Raw genomic sequence first — 23,023 nt, 5'->3', positions numbered from 1 at the left:
TAGATGTATAAAAAAAATCTTTACATCATGTTGGTTCATAAGCAGTTGTTTCTGCATGGGTTGCTTTAATTAAAGATTTATAATGTTATAGAAAAAAACTCACGGATTTGTTCAGTTTTTGCTTTTTTGTCACACTTTTAATATTACAGATCATCAAACAACTTTAAAATTAGAGGACAGTGAAACAAATGGGCACAAAATGTACTTCTTAAATAATAAAATTCAATTATAAGAGGGAGAAGCTCTCCAAACCAGTCTGAGCCTGTGTGAAAATTTAATTGCCACTTGTGAATTTATGATATAATTTTCTATTTAGAAAGCTGAATTCACTTCCACAGCTCACACCCTGATGAAATTACTGCCTGACCTGCAGAATCAAGAAATAACTTAACAGAACAAAGAGCAACATCTAAATTAGTGCAGACATCACTTTCCTTGGTTAAGATCAGTGTTCATAATTTGACGATAAAAAAGAGTGACTGACTAAAATTGTATCAATGTGAGAGTTGCTAGGCAAAGAACTCAATGATCTGCAAGACATTTGGCAAAAAATACTGCAGACTTGCATAAAACTAACAGACTTTGTATATATATATATATGTGTGTGTGTGTGTGTGTGTGCAGAAACACAGAGGTGGTAGAGTGTTGATGTGGGACTCCCTGTTGCTGAAAACAGTGGAGGTACAAATCCTGCTGTCTACTAGAATATCATCAAAGAGAATATCGAGCCATCAATTTTCGACAACGCTGAAATCCACTTCGGTTTTTCAACAGGACAATTATCCAAAGCACAAGGTCTAGTCAAAGTCCTGACCTAACTCATGATATGACCTTAAATGGGCTGTTATTGCTGTAAAAGTCTCCAAAGTGGCTGAATTACAAAGTTCTGTAAAGAAGACCAGGTCAAAAATGTTCCACAGTGATTTACAACAACAACTACGTTTGAGTGTTTTTGTAAAATCAGTTATTTGGTTTAGGAGACAATTACTTTTTCACATCAGGCCAGGTTTGTTTTGCTTTTTTTCCCCGTTAATAAATGAAATCCTTATTTGAAAGCTGCATTTTAAATCTATTCAGGTCATCTTTGCTTCATTAAAATTTGTTCAGTGAGCTAGTAAGTTTTACAGACCAGCAAAAACAGAAGGAGACCTTTTTCATGGCATTGTAAAGGTAAATGTTAATCTTTAAAGTAAAACCTGAAGCTGGACAAAGAGAAACAGGAAGCACTGAAGGGTTGTTCACCCCCCCCCCCCCCAAAAAAAATCCGATCTTGGTCAGGAGAAGGATGCTGGCTCAGTGAAGCGTGTGCAGCTGCAGAGAGGAGCTTTTCTCCTCATGCACAAACGTGAGCATTAAGGAGTTTTTCAGCCTCGCTCTTTTCCCTGCAGCGCCATGTACGATGCCGCTGTGTCTGGGTTTCAGCTAGCAGACGGAAAAAACACCCAACAAACACAAAGATGGACCATGGTTTTGTGTATCACGTGACACCTCGGTTATGTTTTTTTACTCTTTCGTCTGGAAATGTTGGTCGTTGTCGTTGTCCAGAGACAGAACGGACGCTGCTCACAGGCTGAACATGTTTCTTTTTCCAGCTTTATTGTTCTGGGTTTACTCCTTTTACTGTTTTCTGCTCGCATGCCATTCGCAAGCCTGCCTCTTTTCTCTTATATGATGAACAGCAGAATAAGAAGAAGAGGTTCGACATCTTTAAGCTGCTCTGAGCTCATATATGCTAAGTGCAGTAGGTCACCTTGGTTGCTGCAGATCCCAGCAGAAGGGGACAGAGGTGAGAGCAAGCCAAGGTGGGAAATGGAGATCGGGAGGTCACTGACACGCCTGTCTCTTTTGACCAAAGACAGAGATTACACATTCATCTCAAATTTCAAGAACTCGTTAGATTTTTTTTTTTTTTTTTATAGCAGCTTCCTGCAACTCTCCATGTTATACACTATTCATGATCCACACTCGGTACAGGTGTTGACTTATGCACATACACGGTGGAAGTAATATGTGCATGCGTGCGACACATACTGAGCATTTCAGAGAGTTTTTAAGTCTTTATCCTGGTCACACGGGGCCAAGCACGATTAGGGAAAGCTTTTTGGAGGATATTTCTGGTCGCGGTTCGTGAAAAATTTAGAGAGCACTCAATTTGTACAACGCTGAGGGAGGAAAATCTAAATACATGTATATTTGAGCGAATGTCTTTGGGGCTTCCTTTTGTTTCATGTTGTTAAACAAAACACAAGTCATTTCAGAGGTTTTTTTAAATTTATTTTTTAAACAAAAATAGCTTCTCAACTCATTCATCACATATAAAATGAAACAAATTCACTTGGTGATGATGATATTGCCCTTATATTATATCTAAGGAATATTTTTTTATGCATAGGTGGGGCTGGATAGAATTAGTGGACAAAACTGTTTTGGTAAATTTGATGCAGCATAAATTATCCCACTGACCAAATGTTAAGATCAACAATTTCCCATTGCAAGTTTAGCTGCTGTAAACAGAAAGTGTGAGAAATCTGCCCATTAATATTTTGCAAACTTTTATGTACTTGCAAAAAGCAAAATAAACTTGTGTCACCATGTAACTAGTGGCTTGTTTGGTTAGTTTTTTTGGTGAGTAAACTCTCCTCAGCAACTAGAAGGATGCATCCACAAGTGTAGGTGAGATTTTTGTGTTTCTCTCAAATTCCCCGTTGGCCAAAACTAAACTGCATAGTTTGATTGGCATTGAATTGGTTTCCTTTGATGAGAACCTTCTTTTCTTTCTTCCCTGCTTCTGGGTATGAGCCAAATCTCTGGAACATAAACAGCAAGATATACAGCCAGACAAAGTGTGGGAAATCCTCGCAGTTTTTGGGACAAGGCTGTCAGGGCTGGCTAGAAACCATAACAAACTGAAGGGAGGCAGAACACCAAGTCATAGCAAAAGTAATTAAACTCTTATTTTTGTGAATGCTGGCATGAATAGACTCAGGTGATCCCAGTCTCCCCTAAGTCAGTGGATCCTGTGACATCCAAACCAGCACTCAAGGAGGGTGTGGTCGCTACAAGGCATAAAGGCATAAAAAAAAGCTGGCATTCCCTGTTTGTTTAGCAAGCAATTTTTTTGTTGCAAAAAGGAGCAAAATATGTATTCCCTTTGAGAGCACCATCTGAACCGGTTGATAGTAACTCCTAAGTTACCACATGTATGAATTTTTCCTAATAAAAGACATCAACGTTGGTACTGCTACACAATAATGAACTTTAAAGTCAGCATAGAATGACTCGGTGCAGGTTTAAGAAGCCTGTGTGCTGTCTGGCCAGCAGAAGACTGCTCACTGCTGAAAGAGTGAATTTTGTCTAAAATGATTCGTATAAGTTGTAGTGGTTTCTGGTAACATCAAGAACAAATAGCATGTGCTCTAAGGTAGTGTCAGTTGTCAGAAAAAAATGTGGAGGAAAAAATGTTTTCAGCCATATTTTTACAATGTTATTAATCACTTACAAATGTCACAGTTTCAAACTAAATATTCACTTCTTTAAACTATTTAACTTGCTAACTCAATATTTAGTTTACAAATATTGAGTTAGCCAGCTAAATATTACCTTGCTAATTAAGAATTTAGTTTGAAATTGCCACCTATAAATAAACTTTTTAAAAAAATAACCCCCCATTTTTTTCTCTAATGTCAAGCTAAATAACCCAAATTATTGCTGTTAATTAATTTGAAAAGAGGGAAGCATCATAGACAAAGAGCATTTTCATCTTCATTTCTTCCTTTTTAAATCCACAATCAATAAGCACTTCACATCAGGACTCTCATTCCAGTGACTGAAAGTTACTGAATAGTTGGTAATCCTTCATATCTTTATAAATATAGAGCTGAGGTGAGGTCAGGGGAATCACGTTGACTTTCCAGTAATCCAGAATGCAGATGGATCAAGGCGCTAAGAAACATTTTTATAACCCTCTATTGCTGAGATATTTCTGCATGTTTAAAACCTATATGCCGTGTGAAGGTCGGCGCGTCATCACTGTTTGCATCACTGCGGCTGATGAACGCAGATACTTTCATCACTCCAGAGTTGCGCACGCCATCGATGATGGAGGACGCGGTGCGACTGACGCTCCTGCAAAGTTTCACCCAGGTATCGAGCCGCACGGCGAGCCTGACGTCCTGCGTCGCGCATTCAGCGGCGGAGGAAGAAATGCGAGTGTTGCTAGGAGACCACACACAATGTGAGCGGCTTGATTTCACCTCCCTACCCCCATTCTCAGTCTGACTGCCTTTCAGTATTTCTTTATCCTCTCTTCCTCATGGCTCCCTCTGTTTTATTAGTCTCCGACTCAGGTACGCCTCGGAGTCAGTCTGGATGTGACGCGGTTTTCACCAGAGTATATTAATCTTATTCTTGCTCTCCGTTTGTCGGCTTCCCCCATTTTTAATTTTTAATTTATTTTTTATCTTTTACCAAACGCCCCTCCCGTCGCTGTGGCGCTGCCTCAGTATCCCCTGCTCTCTGGCTGTCTCATTCTTCTCCTCAGTGTTTAGCGCTATTTTCTCCTTGTTTTTTTTTTTCTCACTTTATGACAAACTACACTTTTGACTGACAGGTTGAATTGCTGGAAATCGCTTTACATGAACTGCTGTGATATGTGAGCACGGCTAAATAAGCGCTGCCATATATGTTTGATTTTTTAAAAATTGTTTTTACGCTCACTGCAGCTTTTTATCACTTAATAATTTCCAAACTTAAATTGCAATAATTAATAATGTAAGCAACGACAAAATGCGAACCCAGCTGACTCTTTGAGAAGCTTGTCGCTCCTGGTACAATATGTCCTGTGCTGTTTGCTAGCCCTTTAAAGCTAACTGCTGTGTGAATAGGGAAAGTCTCATTTTAATTGCGCCATTTAAAGTTCAATTTCCACAAATACACAATGCAGCCCAGTGGAAATAAGTGGTTATTTTGAATGTGGTGTGACCTATTCAAGGTCAGGATGGTGCTATGATGTGTCCGTCTGCACAGTGGTGTTACTGTGCCACTCACAGCTTGGTGCTGCAGCTCTACTTGGACCTACAGCTGTGATGACTGCTGGAGGGCAGAGGTCTGCACCACAAAACCGTACCAAAGTGTTAAGTTCATTACTAGTGAAAGATGAAGGCTAATATCATAACTGCATGAACATATTCTCTGCCTCCTGAAAGCTTTTCTCAACATAGAAAATGGACCTCCATTACTTTTTATGACACAGTACCGCTCAAAAGTGTTACATTTCTCCACAAATCGTGTCCAGTTGTGAACGCAAACGTCACAAAGTCATGCATAATTGTGAAATGGAAGCAATACATGTTTTTTGTTGCTGTTTTTTTCCACACAAACTGAAATGTGATTCATATGAATTCCCCTACAATCTGATGCCCTTAAATTAAATGTATTTTTGCCCAATTTCCCTCTGAATTCTGATTATTGAGAAATCTGATCGTAATTAAAACTGTGCTGAAAACGAAGCAAACACAAAGCATCTAGAAGACCAAGGAGCACAGCAGACATGTCAGGGATAAAGCTGTGCCACACTTTTCAGTTTATAGTGACGTGACAAGTTAAATAAGTATTTTTACAAGGCACTCTAGATATTTTGTTCTCTGTTTTCTCTGTTAACATGAACTAACATTTGAATCAGATGCAGTGGATCTGCTGTTGTTGCTTCACACCACATGTACGTGTGTGTGTTTGGCATGTGAGGGGGCTTGTGGGGCGTAGTAGGTGTGTGCTTGCATTTGCTCATGTTCATGAATGAGTAGTATGCAGCATTGCATGCAGATTGAATTGCGTGAATCATGACTCCATCTGCCTTCTGGTCCTAACAAGGAATTCATGCGACTCCTGACCCTGCAGATGCCCCTGAAACCACTTGCTAAATGCTCCGAGTTCAGTTGTCTCATGAAGGGACTGAGCGCAGCTTGTATTTTGGAGGTTTGTCTTAATACGGAAATGTCTAATGAGGAATATGGAGTGTTGCATGTTCCGTCTGACTGGTTAATTGTAAACCAATCCCCCCCAGTGCATAATGCAACAATTGTGGGCCTGTCGGCTCAGCTGCCAGATCCCAGAAACCAAAATCAAAGCCACACTTAGCGAAAGCCCCACCTCCAGTCGCTGCTCTCTAACCTAATTAACATTGAGTCAGCAAGCATGGAAGCAGCAGTGGTTGAGGTTGTGGTCAGGGCTGTGGGATACAGGAATAGCAGAAGCAACGCTGTCACACTGGATGACACACTGTGGCCACGACAAATAAAATCACACACAGATCAGCACTCTGCCTGGCCCCGTCGACGATGCCTGATGCTTCCACTGTTTAGCTTCTGTCTTTATGGAAAGTCATGGTTGACAGTTTATGTGAGTTTTTAAGATGGCATAGTAATGGTTAATATAAGTTAAACGGTGGTGATGATCTACAGAATCAAGAGGGTTGTCATTTAAGTTTTACGGTCTCTAAATGTTGCTTAAATATGTCCTCAAAGGAGCATGATGTTATAATTCAGCCACTGGTTTAGCACAGAGTGCCTTGCAAAAGCATTCACACACTGATTTTATAACTTTATAACAGACAAGTTTAAAATAAAGCCATAGCAAGAAGAATCTTTAAATTATTTTTACAAAAATGTAAAAAAAAAAAAAAAAAAAAAAAAAATTTGCTTAAAAAATCCGTGTTCACCCCCTTTACTCTAATATGATAAATACCATTTAGCACAGCCAACTCTCTTAAAAAAAACACCTACCTAGTAAATTGTTTTTGGCTGTGTGTAATTTAAATTGGTATAATTACAGATGGTCCACGAAGCCCTCAACAATAATGAGTAATGGAGACAGGTCAGAGTAAGCCTGTGCGAAAGTTTGAAACAGATGTGAAATATTTTATTGCATTGTTAAATGGCCTAGTCAAAGTAAAGACCTAAATTTATTAGATAATCTGTGACAAGATTTTAAAATTCATCCGTCCAGTCTGACTGATTTTGAGCTATTTTGCAAAGTACTGAATGGACATTGCAGCTACAACAGCATCAAGGGTTGACTCAGGACAGCATAAATGTATGCCACACTTTTCAGATTTTTATTTAAAAAAAAAAAAATCTGAAAACCATGTACAATTTTTCTTCAACTTCACAATTTTACATCACAGAGTGTATCTTGCCGCATATAATCCCTAAAGTATACTTTGTGGTTGCTATGATATGAAAGGATTTGAAAAAAGTCTCTTTTTTTGTAGCTCTGCAGCTTACAAACTTTTATTTTCAGTTTCTCAAATGGAGAGTTTCAAATGTTCAGTAAAAGTTTTATCTGCGTAAGGAAAAAAACAAAACTTTTTTGCATCGCTAAATCTTCTAATCACACAAGCTTCCACATCCGGTAACATATTCAGATTGACTTGTCAAAAGATTCTGCACAACTCGAGTGGAACCAGCGAAAACACCTCGGCGTTCTCCACTAAGACACATGTGAACTCTGTTTCTGATGGAAAAACACTGGCATCATGCTGCATCAGCTGACAGCTGTTCCTTTCTTCACCAACTGCGCTGCAAACTCACATCCTCTGACATGAATACACTGTTGGACTCTCAAATATCTGCCCCACAACAAGCCTGTTTTCTCATAGGGTTAACGTGAATGGGAAGCTGTGCGTGCGCTACATATGACAAACCACATTACTGTCTGCTTAGCAGGCGAGCTTAGATAGGCCATCACAGGGCCTGCAGCCAAAGCTGCTCCGCAGCTGAGTTACCCTGCTTACTCAAATATTCATAACTGGATAATGAAAGTATAAATACACTTGTAGTCAGGGTAAACAAAACAGCAACTTTCATCATGCATGCATCGCTGTCTCCCCGCTGTGACGGCTGTCAGTTGCAGTAATGGACAGGATGGTTTAATATAACCCAATAAGCATTGTAATGAACTGCCTCTCTTCACGTGCTGCTAATTATTTGGTTTCACTTGGGTTTCATTTGTTGTTTCCACACACTGTGTGTAACAGCTGTCAGTCTTGTCGGCTTCAATCAGCCTGAGAAGCTACTAGACAAAGTTCTTTCGATGATTCATGCTCATACACATTGTTCTTGTTTTCATTCTCTTTTAGAGGGGAGCCGCCTTTGGCATACATCCGCTCCTCCAGAGTCTTCTCCTGTACCATGAGCTCTGGCTCTGCCCAGGATGTGGCAGTCGAGCATTTCTTGCGTGACATAGAGAGGCGAAGCAAGCGGCTACACTGCACTGTGATAGGCTGCGAGGAGGAGCGATCCTGCAGCGACATGAACCTGCTGTATCGTAAGAGTCGCTTGGACTGGAGGCAGAAAGAGCAAGAGGGAAGTAAGAAAAGGTGAGTGGCTGAGCGCACAGGAGCGCCGCATGTTCGGGATTACAGCAAGGCTCCGCTTGGAGGAAACTTAAACCTCTTAGTGAGAGTGAAAGAGGTTAATTTTAAAATCCTTATTCCAAGTGCAGTTCATAAAGTCAAAGAGGTTTCATGTGAATTTACACCTTAGTTCATGCAGAAGTTAAAAGTGTACCGCAAGGTGAGAAATACTGTGTATAGTTCGAGATGAGATAGAGCGGAGTCCAAACCAATGAAAAGCTCTATTATATAAGTAGATATGAAATTGCTGTTTTAACAAAAACATTAATATCCCATTAAACTTTGACAAATTCTGTCATAGTGGAACCCCCTCCAAAGTATTCTGCTGAGTGTATTTAGCAGAAGCAGAGTAAAGGAGGGAGGTGGTTGTAAGATCATGTATCATTTTCCTTTTGCTTTACAGTTATATGTTTCTTTTGTGTTGGTCTGTTTCATAAAATCACTATAAAATAAAACATTGAAAGATTTTGTAGCTATACGCTTAGGGCACACGTGTCAAACTCAAGGCCTGCAGCCAAATCTGGCCTGCATGAAGTTTTGACATGATCCTCTAGACCACCTGTGTCAAACTCAAGGCCCGGGGGCCAAATCTGGCCCACCGTAGCTTCTTATGTGGCCCTCTAGACTCCAAATTACATCAATAAGTCCTTCCAGTTTTTTACAAATCTGCAAAATTCACACAAAATCAACCAATCTCCACATTTCTTTTTTGATTTATAATCCAAATTTTCTCAAAATTGGTCAAAAACATTGAATTTAAGTGACTGCTGCTTCAGCCTTACTGGATGTCAAATTATAATCCACAATTGATATGATATAAAAGGTCACATTTGACATCACACAGCGAAAATATCACAAAAATTCCTTATAAACATTTCTAAATTGGCACCACAAAATCTACATTTCTGATAGCAAAAAAACAAACAACACTAAAACAATAACAAGGAACAGTTTAATTGGTTTTATTAGTATATTCTGACACAACCGGCCCTTTAAAGAACGTGGCTCAGGGTATCTTTAGGCCACTTTTGTTCATCTAGGCAAAAAATGACTTGCCGCTTTATCAATGGCAAGTTTTTGTTCAATATCAGAATTAAGAGGGCTTAAAGTTTCACTCTTCTACCTTTGGTTTTATTGAGTCAGACGTTAGCTGATAACACGCCAACAAATGCCCTGACACAAACACAAACAAGTGAAGTCTAGCGTCCTGCAGAGGGTGTTAACACTCTGTCATCACACTCACATGACAGTATTGTGTTGAACAGCGAATGCATCGCAGCGAACGAGTGCATCTTGTTTATCTGCGCGTCAGAGGAGAGACGTGACGTTCAAATGTGAGTCACCTACAGCTCAGCAGAGCGCACTCTGTGTTCACGGCTTGTTTGTGGAGGGGAATGAAGAAGAAGTCCCATCGAGTGCTTTGTGACCCCGAACGGGGAGGTAGAAGTCCACATGTCAGCAGCAGAGATCAGCGTTGTGGTCGGATCGGAATCAGCTGAGGAACAGGGCAGCGAGTGGGACGATCGGGACGCGATGAATGATTGTGGGATGTGAAGCCACAGGGACAGAAAGTGGGAATAACAGATGCAGGAGGCGTGGATGAAGAAAGGCAACATCCTGAAGGAGAGACGAGGACAGTGCAAAGTCTGACATCCTTAGGGCCTCCGGAGAGAAATCACATTATACGGCAGAGAGCTGCAGGATGGTAAAAAGGTGAGTTTCAGTATGGGTTTTAAAAATAGAGTCGATTTCTTATGCCGCTAATACAGGCAGACAGACTATTCCCAGTTGTGACGACTGGTGGGAGAAAACCTTGCTGTCAGCCAAAGCTTTATTAATCCCAGCACAGAAATATGACCAAGAGTAGCAAATGTCTCTTCACTTTAAAGGATCCTAAGCAGACAACATACATATAAAATATCCTTAAAAAACACTTAGCCATGACCAGAACAAATCAGTAAATAAAATAACATTTGTGAAGCAAGTTTGATGTTTAAAGTGACAGAATTATATCCTCTTTGCTAACTTCAATAAATGACTCTCTTTGTGGTTACTCATTCATGAATGAGAAAGTTTATTTTTTGCTTTTGTTGCTTCCGGATGTGTCTTCAGCTGAGGGTCACATGCTGGTAAACACTACTCCAGCAGTGCAAGAGGAAACAGAAGGTGAAAGTTTTACTGTAAATAAAACAACCACAGCAGCAACAAAGAAGGGGAATGGAAATAGAGTAAAACCCATAAAGGCATCGTGCACTGTGTCAGTAAGGCCTAACAGAATGAGGACAGCTGCAGACTTGATGTCACTGTTCACCCTCAGCTTTACACAGGAGTCAATGAAACTGTCGCAATTTGACCTGAAACCGTTTCTTTTTTTATTTTTTTTTTAGATTTAACTGCTTAAACACACTTAAACTTTGACCCAGAAAAGTAAATTAGAAATGGGAACTTAGCAGCTACAGGCAGAATCATTTAAACTGGAATTAATATCATCAGAAAACTCTGCAAAGTCTGTATTTTTCACTCAAAAGAAAAGCATTCAGTATACTACATCTTTCAGTGAAAGAGTTTTAAACTGTAATTGTTTCATGTTGACAGTAGAGGTCATATGCTTTGACTAGGACAGGAGTGTTCAACTTGTGGCTGTGGAGCTGCTTCTGGCTGGTTTGACTTTCCACATTTCCTCCATGCAATGTAATTCTACAGAACTGAACTCTACTAGTCTTAATATTTTTATCTGCACAGAATTTTAAAAAACAGAATGGCAGAAAAAACAGCAACATTTTTGGACATTAGGGCGAATAATAGATTATTTCTCTGACTGATTTTCTACAACAACGATAAAATGTTTTGTTTTTAAAGTTCATGTTTCTCTTTGTTCTGAAGATGAACAATTATGAGTTTAGTAAAGTACATGTATTTGTACTAAAAATATCCAGTATAACCCAGTTTGACATGTACCAAACAAGCACAGCAATGTTTACTACAATAACACATGAAGTATGCTATATGATTAACTCAGCATGCAATTCAACATTGTGTAGCACAACTTTAAAAAGCGACACCAAAAAACACTAAACTGTTGTGTTAGTAAGGGTCTAGTTTCTGGTCCGTGAAAAACTATTATTATTTTTTAGGGCCAATTATTAATAAAACTAGTAATTTAGATCAATATTACAAAGTTGGGGAAGCCAAGTAGTTCAGTCTCAGTTATTGGTCATACATTAAAATACTAGAGGAAGTCATAAGCAGCAAGATGCTACCGCTGTGTGTATAAATGCAGACAACTTCTCTTTTATATAGAAGTTTATTAACAAAATAATTCAACCTTACAGCTAGATAGTTTATTCAACAAACTCGCTAAGCTAGTAACACACAACTAATACCACTAAAAGTAAAAACAGTAAAAAGCTCAACAAAGATGAAAATGGAACCATCAAAATGATGCAACTGTACTTGTATAGTAAGTAGGAATTTAGAAGCTCAACACAAAGTTTATTTAGTAGATGTGAGGCTAGAAATGACTGATAATTAAATAGATAAAATCAAGTGCAGCCAGTCACATAAAAACACAATGAAGTTTGCACAATCAAGATGAAACAGCGTGGAGAAGTTTGAGGGAGTTGTGTTTGTTTCCAAATCCAAGGTTCTTGAGTTTCCTGTTAGATATTTGGACTTTATTAAAACGTCTCTTTTATTGGTTTTGATTTATCTGTTCTAGTCTTGTTTTCAAACTGGTTTCCACAGTAACCAAAGATCACCACTATGTTCCTCCAAACAATCCAATTCATTGTCAAGAAGACATTTCCAGTTGGAGTATGATTAAGATAAAGAGCCATGTGAAAAGCCCTCCAATCCCAATCTCTGTTTTCAGTATGTACATCAGTTTATTCTTCTTGCCTTCTGGCTTTTATTTTATTATTGAAAAACACATATGAGGAAGCTATTGATCTTCTGATTTATCTCTACCTTAGCTACAGCAAATTGCTGATTTATGCCGCAATAAAAGGAGGGCAAATAAAAAGGCATGAGGCCTGAAACTCTTTGAAGAGCCGCCCTTTGGTCTTGTTTTGAAGCTCCTGCCATTAAAAGAAACAAGGGGAGGAGGAAAAAAAAAGAGCTCTTCAAGCAGCGAGAAGGCAGATGCTCAGCCTCTGTCCTGAGCTAAATTTGGCCTTTGAGTATCTATGTCGATTGCAAGGAGTCACTAGAACATCTCCACAGGCATTCAAGGGCACAAACATTCTTGAAGAGATGCAAATGAACTCTGGCGCTTCAGCACACATATTAGAACGCATGCATATGCGCAATCTGTCTCCCACAGGAGGGGAAGATAAGAGCCGGTGTATTCCCTTAGAGATGAGCAACCTCAGCGCTCCTTCTGTTGATGCTCATGAAGTTTAATACCAACAGTAAGCTCCCATTGCCCGGCACGCTGGTCCTGTGAGGGCACTATACGTCTTCTCTTTCTTAAAATGTGTAATTTTATATAAAGTAGTTAGAAATGTAAAACTAATGCATGTTTTTTGGTTGTAGAACCAAGTGTTTTGGGTTACCTGCATTAGCCATCGAGAGATTGAAGGTGTTCCACATTCTTCTTTGCAAATTAGCTCTAGCTCAGTCTGTATCTCTGAAATACAATTTTCAAGTCTTTCAAAAGATTCTTTCTTGAAATTAGTTGTGCTCTTTGGACCACTCCAACGCACGAATTTGATTTGATGAAAACAATTACAGTGCAGCTCTGAAGCTTAACCCTTGCCCCACGTTTGCAGGATGTTACGTTTCTTCTTTATTCCTTGCTCTGTATTTAGCACTGTCCACATTTCTGTTAATTTGGACCAGATTTCCTGTCTCTACTGCAGAAAAGCTTCCCCACAGCATGACGATGGCACCACTATGGCTCACTGTGTGGGCGTTGTTTACAAGGTGATTTTCAGTTAGTTTTTCACCTCACAAACCCTGGTCTCATTTTAGCAGAGCAACTTTTTTTTCACACGTTTGCCCTTTTCCCGACAAACTGCAAAGTAGATTTTTTTCAGCGTTTTTCTCCCAACAAAAAAATGCATAAAAGACATTAGAGCTATATTTCTGGAATGAGCAGCTAATGGTTATTATTCTATTAGCAAAGTTTTCCATCGGCCACAGCAGGTGGAGGTTTCTTCCTGTTAAAAGGGAGAATTTTCTCTCTACTGTCGCTGTATGCATTCTCAGTAAGAGGGATTGCTGCAAGTCAGTGAGTTGATAGAAAACCCTATAAACCAGTTTGAATAACGAACTGAACTTGACTGCTCTGTTCGATAGCTGTGGTCAACTGGAATGTATGATTGGATTGTAATGACATTTTTTTGTAAGGTGATTTGTCATGAACTGGCATTATGTAAGTAAACTGAATTGAATTGAGCTGTGGATTTATGCAGCTCCTCCAGGGTAAATTATGGGACACTTGGTGTTTCTGTTGTTACTTTAGGTGAATGATCGTGCCTTGGTAATTTTTAAGTGGCCCCATTTTAACATGAGATGATCAGAATCTGGAATATTGCTTCATGACCAACATTTGCTTTAAGCTTCTCCTCAACTGCGGTGTTATTTAATCTTCTTGATACTGTTTGTTTTCCAATGTTCTCAAAGAAACCTCTGGCGCCTTCACAGGACGGCTGGATTAAACTCCACACAGGTGGAGTCTACTTAATAAGTAGGTTTCTTCCAAGGCATTGATCACACAGGATTTTCTTTAGAGGTGTCATTTTTTAACATTTTTTACATTTCTTCTCTGTCAAAAAATAAAATTGGTTTCCACTTCCTACTTGTGTACCTTTTTGTGTTTTTCTATCACTTAAAATGCCAATAAAACACATTAAAGTTTGAGGTTGCAGCAAGACAAAATGTGAAAAACCTTCACGGTTGTTAACCCTTTCTGCAAAGCATTGTATGTGAGCAACTCCAAAAAACAGAAAGGCTCTCACTCTCTCGAGCCCTGAATATTCACAGTAACCCTGTCGGTAATGACCACAGGGACTTGTCTCATGCTGATGAGGGGTGAAGCAGTGTAACACCCCCTCTGAAGAGCACAATACTCAACAGTAGTGGCAGTTTATGAAGCAAAGAAGCAAGCAGAAGCTTGTCAGAACACATTTATAAACCTTTGGTTAGCTCAGCGGGGCACCAATCCTCACAGTTTTGCTTTCACAGTTTGAACCACTGACCTGACAAGCTAATCTGAAATCCCTCCTCTCTATCCATAATCATTTTGTGTTTTATTTTAGTCTGTTTTGCTTTTTCTAAACCAAAATCCAGACTGAAAACCTTATCGTAAGCAAGTGGTAATATGTATGTCAACTTATTAAAGGTCCGATTATTGTTTTACTATAGCAGACAAATAAATAAATCTACGGTCTGCTTTATTTATGGCTGTCTGACATTGATGGTTGCAAAGACTGAAGTATCAAATACAAGAATCACGGCTGTTACCACGGTAACAGATGAAATGATTCGGGGGATCCTCTGCTCAGGCGACAGGTCTGTGTTCTGGACGTAAACATGTAAAGAAAACAGGTGGGTTCTAAGAGTAGTGTACATTTCTAAATTACTTTAGACAAGGGAATCGAATTTATAACTCGGTGTGTTTTGAGTTCAATCAAAAGGAAAAGCATTTGAGAGGCACAGCTTTCCTTTTGCAGAGAAACCCCTGTGGGCATTTTTTCCAATGTAAAGAGAATTTTTGAAGAGCAATGAGAGAGAGAGAGAGAGCAACATAAGAGACAAGTCAGTACAAATGAAAGAAACATGTTTTTTACTTAACTTTGATTTTCCCTTGATTCAGTTTCTTTTTTTTGTTATCCCCCACACCCTATTCTGCAGCTCCACTCAGAACGATCCGTCGGCTACCGTGGGAAAAGTTCGAGACTTGGCTTCATTCCGACGGCACTTCCGGATGGGCTTCATGACCATGCCGGCCTCCCAGGACCTGTCCCCTCACACCTGTGCCTCGGCCATGGCGCCCCGCTCGCAGTCCTGCCACGCTGTTGGTGCGGGGGATACGAGCCTCGAGAACGGAGATTACTCTGACACCCAGTCGCAGCACGGCGGTCGCTGCCCCCCGGCCAAACCCAAACGTCATCCGAGTACCCGCCTGAGCTCCTCGTCCGCTGACAGCAGAGGACCTCCTGAGACCCCGCCACCCTCTTCAAGCTCCCACTCACAGGGAAAACACTCAGAGAAGAAAAATTGTAAACATAAGTGTGTTATGGACACATTCTCTGTTGAAAATTGCTCATATTTTAACAAGACTTGTTATGTCTTGCAGCAATGAAGAAGTCCGACTCTGGGGAGATTGGAGCAAAGAAGGTGCCTCCTTTGAAACCCAAAAGGAGTCCCAGTACCCAGCTCACCTTTGACCCCCTTCCTCCACGTGTGCCTCCTTCTGCCACTCCCTTGCCCTTCCAGGCAGCAGACTCTCAGATTCAGACCGGAGACGGAGAGGATGAGCCAGTCTATATAGAAATGGTGGGCCAAGTGTTCACCAGAGAGAGCCAGACAGCCACGCCCCACCCCGTCACTCCCGTGGCCACCACGCCCGACTCTGACTCAGACCAGAGTGAGGCAATCTACGAGGAGATGAAATACCCGCATCAGGAGGACAGAGAGTCCCAGAGGCATCTCCTGCCGAAGCATGAGAAGCTTAAAGCCTCAAAGCACTATCACGTCACCACCTCGTCCTCCAGTAGTTCTTCTTCTCTCCCTCGCCCTTCATCTTCTTCTCCATCCTACTCCAAACCCAAAGCTACAGTGTCCATCTCCCATTCTTCTCCGCTGCCTTCCTCTGCATCGTCCACTCCTGTTCCACAGGTCTTGTCCACCAGTCCCCACACTCCACGAGCTCCAACTCCTTATCTGTTGCAAGGAGGTAAATGCGAATCTGAGTCCAACACGAAGATCCCGGCACCGTTCCCCAATCTCCTGCAGCACCGGCCCCCACTGCTTGCCTTTCCTCAGCCTGCAGCTGCCTCCAGCGGGGTTGGGGTTCAAAACAAGATGTCCGCCTCTGCTAAAACTCAAACATCCACTGCGACAGCTCAAGCCAGCACCTCCTCCTCGGGTTCTTCTAATGTTTCCACCTCCCTGTCAGGGTCCAAGGAATCATCAGGTGGCACATCACAGCAGGACAAATACAGCCGAGACTCCCAGTTAGGCCCTGCTCCCGGATTGAGAGCCAGGAGTCACTCCACACCGCTACCTCCCTCCTCCAAATCCACTTCCCCTTTCTCCCATCATCACCACCATCCTCACCATCGCCCCTCGCACTATCATCACTACCGCAAGCCAGACAGAGGAGATTCCCCTGTTCCGACCAAGAGCAGCTCTCAGTCATCCAACCAGGCAACAGTTCAGACGCAAACATCAAGTACAGGCAAGGAGGGAAAGAGTGTGAGCTTCCTCCTAAAGTCTGACAAAGGAGAGCGGGATAAAGACCGGGACAGAGGTAGAGACAGGGACAAGGAGCGAGATAGAGACAAGGACAAGGACAGGGATAGAGACAGGGATAAGGACAGAGAACGAGAACGAGACCGAGACAGAGACAGAGACAGAGATAGAGATAGAGATAGAGATAGAGATAGAGATAGAGATCGGGAAGGAGGGCCACACTCATTACCGATAGAGAGCATCACCACCACTAGCAGCCAAACACCTCAAAGCAGCACCAGCTCCACTCCTACGCCACTATCCTCTTCCCAGCGTCCTCATTCTCGCCCACACCTCCGCTCTCACACACCCCATGGTCTGCCAGCATACAAGCCGCCCTCCTCAGACAGCCCGCTGCTGTGGACCTACCCGTCCAGTGGCTTCCGGAGACCGCCGGCCTATGAGAGCTTGAGAGCCAGCTCTCAGACACCATCTCTACAACAGCCTTTGAGTCTTACTGGTCTGGGCGAGGGGGTGTCCAAGAGCAACAGCGGGTCCTCATCGCAGTCAAAAGTTGGCTTCATGCCTTGGGACAGCAGCGCCAGCTTAGCTGCGGATGAGGGTTCTTACTGGCCCATGCAGAGGAAGCTGTCCTTTAGCCATGGGAGCAGAGAGGCAGAGAGTAAGTCATCAATTTGAATCAATAAGGCTTGAATTTTTGACGTGAGGTTTTGTGCAAAGTTATCATGCAGGTGATTTGTAATTGATGACTCTCTTAGCTAATCCAGATTATCTTAGTTTTGTAGTCTGAGACAGACCAAGACCAAAGACTTCTACCATCTTTTAACAACTCCATCTTCAAAAATGGCAATTCTAAGAAATGTTTTCATATAAAGCAACATCCTGTAAAAACAATCAAAAGAAACAAAATAAAGTTTCACAGCAATTTAATTTAATGCTATGCTAAATTGTTGCACTGCTTTCTACACGCTATATGTTGCATTCTCAGTACATGTTTCAAGCAGGAGGATTATTACTGATACACCCACTCTCACTGTCATTTCCTGTACAAATAATTGACTCATTTTAAAAAAAAAAACATAATACAGTTCGTATATTTTAATGTCTACAGGCTTCCCAAATATTATTGCACAAACTGTTACAGGGACATTAAATGTTTTAAGTTGAATGAAGTCCACTTTAGTTTTGGCCCCTCTGACACTAAATCAACTAATCTAGTTTTTAGTCTAAATTAAGACAAAACAACAATTACCTTCTACATCATATTATCTGCTTATAACCTTTATCAGAATCTTTTGAACAATCACTCTAAGTTACTGGAAAAGAATAGAAGAAGAATACAGTGATTCTATATGTGTTTCATTTTCATTTACTTATGCTCCTTTCCCTGACTCAGAGGATGAAGGGCGGGCCTGGAATGGCAGTGCTGATGCACTGTTGAGGATGGACAAGGAGGATCTCGGTTTGGGCTGTCGAGGCGGCCAGTCAGGCATCCCAGTTCACTTTAGTGGCGCCACCAGCAGGGCTCTGGGTCACTGCGAGTCTTTAGCTGGTGTGGACTGCAGCCCGGGATTCAGAGCGCTGCCCAGAGGAGGACTTCCTCTTCCCTGCCAGACCTTCCCTGCCTGTCGTAACGGAGGTAAGCACATCTAATATGTTCTATCTTCTAGTTACAGTGTTTTGTTTAGAAGGAATCCCCTATAATAGATGAGCGGTGACTTGCAATTGTATTAGCATCCCTTGAAAATTACTAGATCAAATTAGAGGATCAAATATCTGCATATTTTTTGGGGCAGACTTAAAAAAAACAACTCATTGCTTTGCTTTTCGTCCTGCCACACTTACACGAAGGATTGCAATTGTGCTGCATTCTTTCCTTTTTCAGACAATATCTTAAGAGTGTCAGACTAAAGATAATTTAATTCTAATATGTGACACACTCTTCAAATATCTACTGATAAAAAGTTATGAAAAGCATCTATTGTTTTCCTTCTGGTTGACAAGTCCTAGTCGATATCATGAAATCATAAATGAATGCATTCAAATGTTGTAACATTGCAAGGAGTATGAATACTTTTGAACGACGCTGTACAGTAGTTATTCTCTCCTGTTTCAGTTGTTGCATTAAACATGCTTAGAAAGATTATCTCAGTTATTTTAAAATTTACTGTTGGACTTTGTGTGGGACATGAATCACCTAAGATTGTGGGAAATATATTCATTAATCACACAAGTGTATTTTCATTTCTTATCATTTCACAATTAATTAATTTACTTTGAACACTTCAAATGTAAAAGTGTTTATGTTCTATTTTTGGTTAAACGTTCATGGTTAAATCTTTTGCTTGGGTTAAAAATTAAATAATGTACAAGTAGTAAAAGAAATATAACACATAATGAGGGCACTGTCGTTTCCTTCTAATATCCTGATAAGTTGGCATGCACTGTAACGTTTGTTTCCTTGCAGAAGTGGGGCGGCTGGGCCGCTCCTCCTCTGCTGCTGGAGTCAGACAGGTGGGTGGAGGAGATGTCCACAGACAGAGCAGTCTACCAGTACGAGAAGCCCTAAATCAGGTGAATATACATCACATCTGGCCCTACAGCTGCAGACGCTAGTAAATTTCAAACAGTTTATTTTGAAGTCAACATTAATATTGCTCTCATTATGACTTCCCCCTTCTGCTGGAGACACTGCTCCTCCAGATCTATTTATAGCTCGTAGTTATGCCCACTGAGCAGAATAAGGGTCTGGTTTGTCTGTGAAGGGAAAAGAGGGTATGTGACGACAGGACAAAAATGGAAGCAGTCAGGAAGGAATACATTGCGGATGTGAAAACACACTCAGCTGTATCAGGAGTGTGAACTGCAGTCTCCTAGCATCACATTTTTGCCCAGTTTCTGGCTCTATTGCAAGTGCTGACGCAGTTTGACTGTGCTGCAGAGGCTATCTGCATGCGCTTGAGCGTCAAACTGTTAAACATGCAGCCACAGCACATCCTGGTGGCTGTCTGTGGGAAGTGAACCTTTTTTTAACACTTGCAAAGATTCTATCCATTTATTAATGCACTGTGATGACATTAAAACCATAGAAAGTCATGTGCTGACGAACACCAATACCTTCTGCTTCACATGTAGCTGCACGGTGTGGCCCCAGCTCAGGCTCCTTGCAGCCCCAGCGTGTCCCGGCAGCAGCAGCAGCTGCAGCTCCACCAGCAGCAGCTGCAGCTCCAGCAGCAGCTCCAGCAACAGCTCCAGCAGCTTCAGCAACAGCACCACCTACAGTTGCAGTTCCAGCAGCTTGCCCAGTTGGCACAGGGACAGCCTCCCGCTGGCGGGGGCACCATGTCGTCTACGTCGCAGACGCAGAGGGACGGCAAGCTGCTTGAAGTCATCGAGCGTAAGCGCTGCCTGTGCAAGGAGATTAAGGCACACAGACGACCCGACAAAAGCCTGTGCAAGCAGGACAGCATGCCCATCCTCCCTAGCTGGAGACGGACACCTGAGCCTCGTAAGACTGGCACACCACCCTGTCAGAGGCCGCAGGCCGTCGTGTGGGACACGGCTATCTGACCCTAGGAGAAGCGGATTACATAATATCATCTTTCAAACGGTCTGGGGAGAGAATTTACTTAAGGAAGACGGATTGCATATTAAATGCAAACTTTGCTATTATTGTAATAGGGACTGGTTAGTTGAACTTTGACTACAAAAAGAGGTGAAGAAATGTACTTATTACAATCAGACTAAGTTAATTTCTTACTCGGCTGATTTGTATTCTCTCTGTACTACGTACTGCACTGATGTGTTCTGATTGCCAACAAGTTATTTTTTGCCACTAAACACCACTTATTATTGCTAATACAGAGTGGGTTGTTTTCCTGGATTGGTGTTGCCAAATATCCTCCTGACTACTTGAGACGCAAGGGAATCATGTACTTTCTTCAACAAAGCATCAAAACTACTCTGCAGAGGAGAGCAGACGAGACTCGTAGATAAGATATCGAAGTGTTTCTTGAAAATCGTGAATGTATATGAGATGTCTTGGTATCAATAGATTGTCATTGTGGATGCAAATAATCATCACCGAGAAGTAAAAGCTACCTACTGTGTCCGTTTGCATATTTGTAATGTAAATCTATTTACTTTCTCGGCCTTTCTGCAATTTTACAGCAATACGCTCTGAAAAAAACAACTCTCGAGCAACATATTTAAAAAAAATAATATATCTTGTGTCAGCTAGCCTAACATACATATCTGAGACTTGAAGAACTCATATTTACTGTGTCATACTCTGCATGTCACCAATATACATGCAGTGCTGTAACCGTAAGACAAAAAAAAAAAGAAGAGAGAAAACAAGGATCCTGTCCGACGGATCTTAACTACACGGTCCTGTGTGGTCGTAGGAAAAAGATGAATCTACTGCGTAGGATGAGTCTGGGGCTGGGTTAGTCCAGCCGAGTATAGTCAGATACAGATCAGCGGTACACAAAACTCCAGTCATCGCTCATGCTTTTTACGCAGTTGCACATTAGCGCCCGTTCCACCGAGCACTGACACCCATCAGCTCAAAGACTGCGCAACACGGTGCAGCTGATGAGACTGTGAGCATCGATCACCTCAACCCGAATGCTGGAACAATCTGCACAAAGCATTGCTTAGAGGAGAAATTCAGAACCCTGATGTACTGTAAATAGACGTGTACAAGTGTATTGAAAATGTAGCAATTATCTCCATTTTCATACTTGTAATCAATACATATTATGTAGCATAGACTGTATAAACATAACTTTGTTCACTTTTTTTTTAAATTTTTTTTTTTACTAAGAGAATTAAGTACCTGATGCAGACAGCCCATGCATTACTTATTGTTCGACTTATAAACAATGAGCCCTCTGGAGAAAAAGACAAAACAAAAACAAACAGTTGTTTATATAATTTTATGCAAGGTTCCCTTTAAGCTCTGTTATTTATTCGATCCCCTTTTTCTACATTCACTTTTATTTATGTACAGATTTTAACAGCTTTTTCGTCTTAACATTTTTAATACTTTGCTGCTATTTCAATACCCGTGTTGTTCAATGGACTACATAGTGTTGCCATGATAAACATTATTAATATGATGCTTATTGTTACATATTTTTTTTCTGGGGTTGGGGGTTTCCAGAAAGCCACGTGGAATGAAGTTTGTACCTTGAAGAGTCAGCTCTCCTGTAATAGTATTAAGGCGCTTGAATGTCTCTTGGTTGATGTTTTTTTTTTTTTTAAATAATAGTTATAGTACCAAACTGTACAGTGCAGTACATCCAGTGAAAAAAGACCTATTTAAAAATGTTTTAAGACTCACTCTTTGGCCTTTTCCTTTTGTTTATGTCCATCTGCTCGTGTTGGACGTTTTCTTTTTCTTGTTTATTTCTTTCTTTTTCTAAGCCTTTTGAGTCCATTTTCATAAAAAATAAAAATAAAAAACACAGGCCAAGTTGGAGGAAATGGGCAAGTGCAATGCATGCAGAGATTCCTTACACTGAAATGCTCCAAATGATACTTCCTATTGTGCCCAGTTTGATTTTAAATACCAAGTAATCACCTTATTGTCACGGACTGATGCGATACCCGAGGTACAGGCTAAAATTTCCAGAATAGTTTACAGAGGCTGTTGGTTTTGTGTGTCTTCTGAAACTGTGGCCATTATACGAGTGCCATATACTCTATTGATATGGTAAGATACGGTGTACCTTGGAAATCACTGTAGTGCTATATTTGCATTGATATTGTCATTGGAAATAAATTTTATATAATGAACTTTACACTACAAACAAAAGTGGTCCCTGTTCTTGTATGCACCCAGTGACCCTGCATGGATAAGCATGGATGGATGAACGAATACCTGGAAAAATCGATGGACCCTACACTCATTCTTGAAACAGTTTGGAATTTGATGTGATGTTTTCAACACTGGATGAGAAAAGTGAGAAATGCGTGAGAAGGAGAGAATGCCCTAGTCTTTGATTTGTGACGTTACGGCAGATCCTAGTCCATTCATCCCACAGATAAACACAAATTCCTATAAAAATGAAATAGGGGCCATTGAGCGTTTTCTTTCGCCCAGTATGTCCTGTCATTTCAGAGTTTTAAACTGGATCCACGTTTCTTGAATTATAGGCTCTTTCTTACACTTCACCGGTGGTGGAGTTT

At 41.0% G+C, this 23,023-nt stretch overlaps 1 protein-coding gene across 2 annotated transcripts in view; it reads left to right on the top strand.

The window, feature by feature from the left end:
- The window catches only part of nyap1 (neuronal tyrosine phosphorylated phosphoinositide-3-kinase adaptor 1), a 32,318-nt gene extending 9,683 nt beyond the window's left edge, over window positions 1-22,635 (top strand). The window contains exons 2-7 of one of the 2 annotated variants that reach the window (XM_032576553.1): window positions 8,135-8,374; window positions 15,266-15,633; window positions 15,711-17,489; window positions 18,225-18,467; window positions 19,296-19,402; window positions 19,964-22,635. In XM_032576553.1, the coding sequence (XP_032432444.1) occupies window positions 8,187-8,374; window positions 15,266-15,633; window positions 15,711-17,489; window positions 18,225-18,467; window positions 19,296-19,402; window positions 19,964-20,398 (3,120 nt within the window). In that variant the 5' untranslated portion in view covers window positions 8,135-8,186 and the 3' untranslated portion in view covers window positions 20,399-22,635. Of the gene's footprint in view, window positions 1-8,134; window positions 8,375-9,395; window positions 10,124-15,265; window positions 15,634-15,710; window positions 17,490-18,224; window positions 18,468-19,295; window positions 19,403-19,963 lie in introns of those variants that run through there. The other variant, XM_032576554.1, reaches the window with a different exon arrangement.
- Window positions 22,636-23,023: the final 388 nt, after the last annotated feature.

This window comes from Xiphophorus hellerii, chromosome 11 (assembly GCF_003331165.1).
Source record: "Xiphophorus hellerii strain 12219 chromosome 11, Xiphophorus_hellerii-4.1, whole genome shotgun sequence".
NCBI lineage: Eukaryota > Metazoa > Chordata > Actinopteri > Cyprinodontiformes > Poeciliidae > Xiphophorus > Xiphophorus hellerii.
This window is presented reverse-complemented; position numbering and strand designations above follow the sequence as displayed.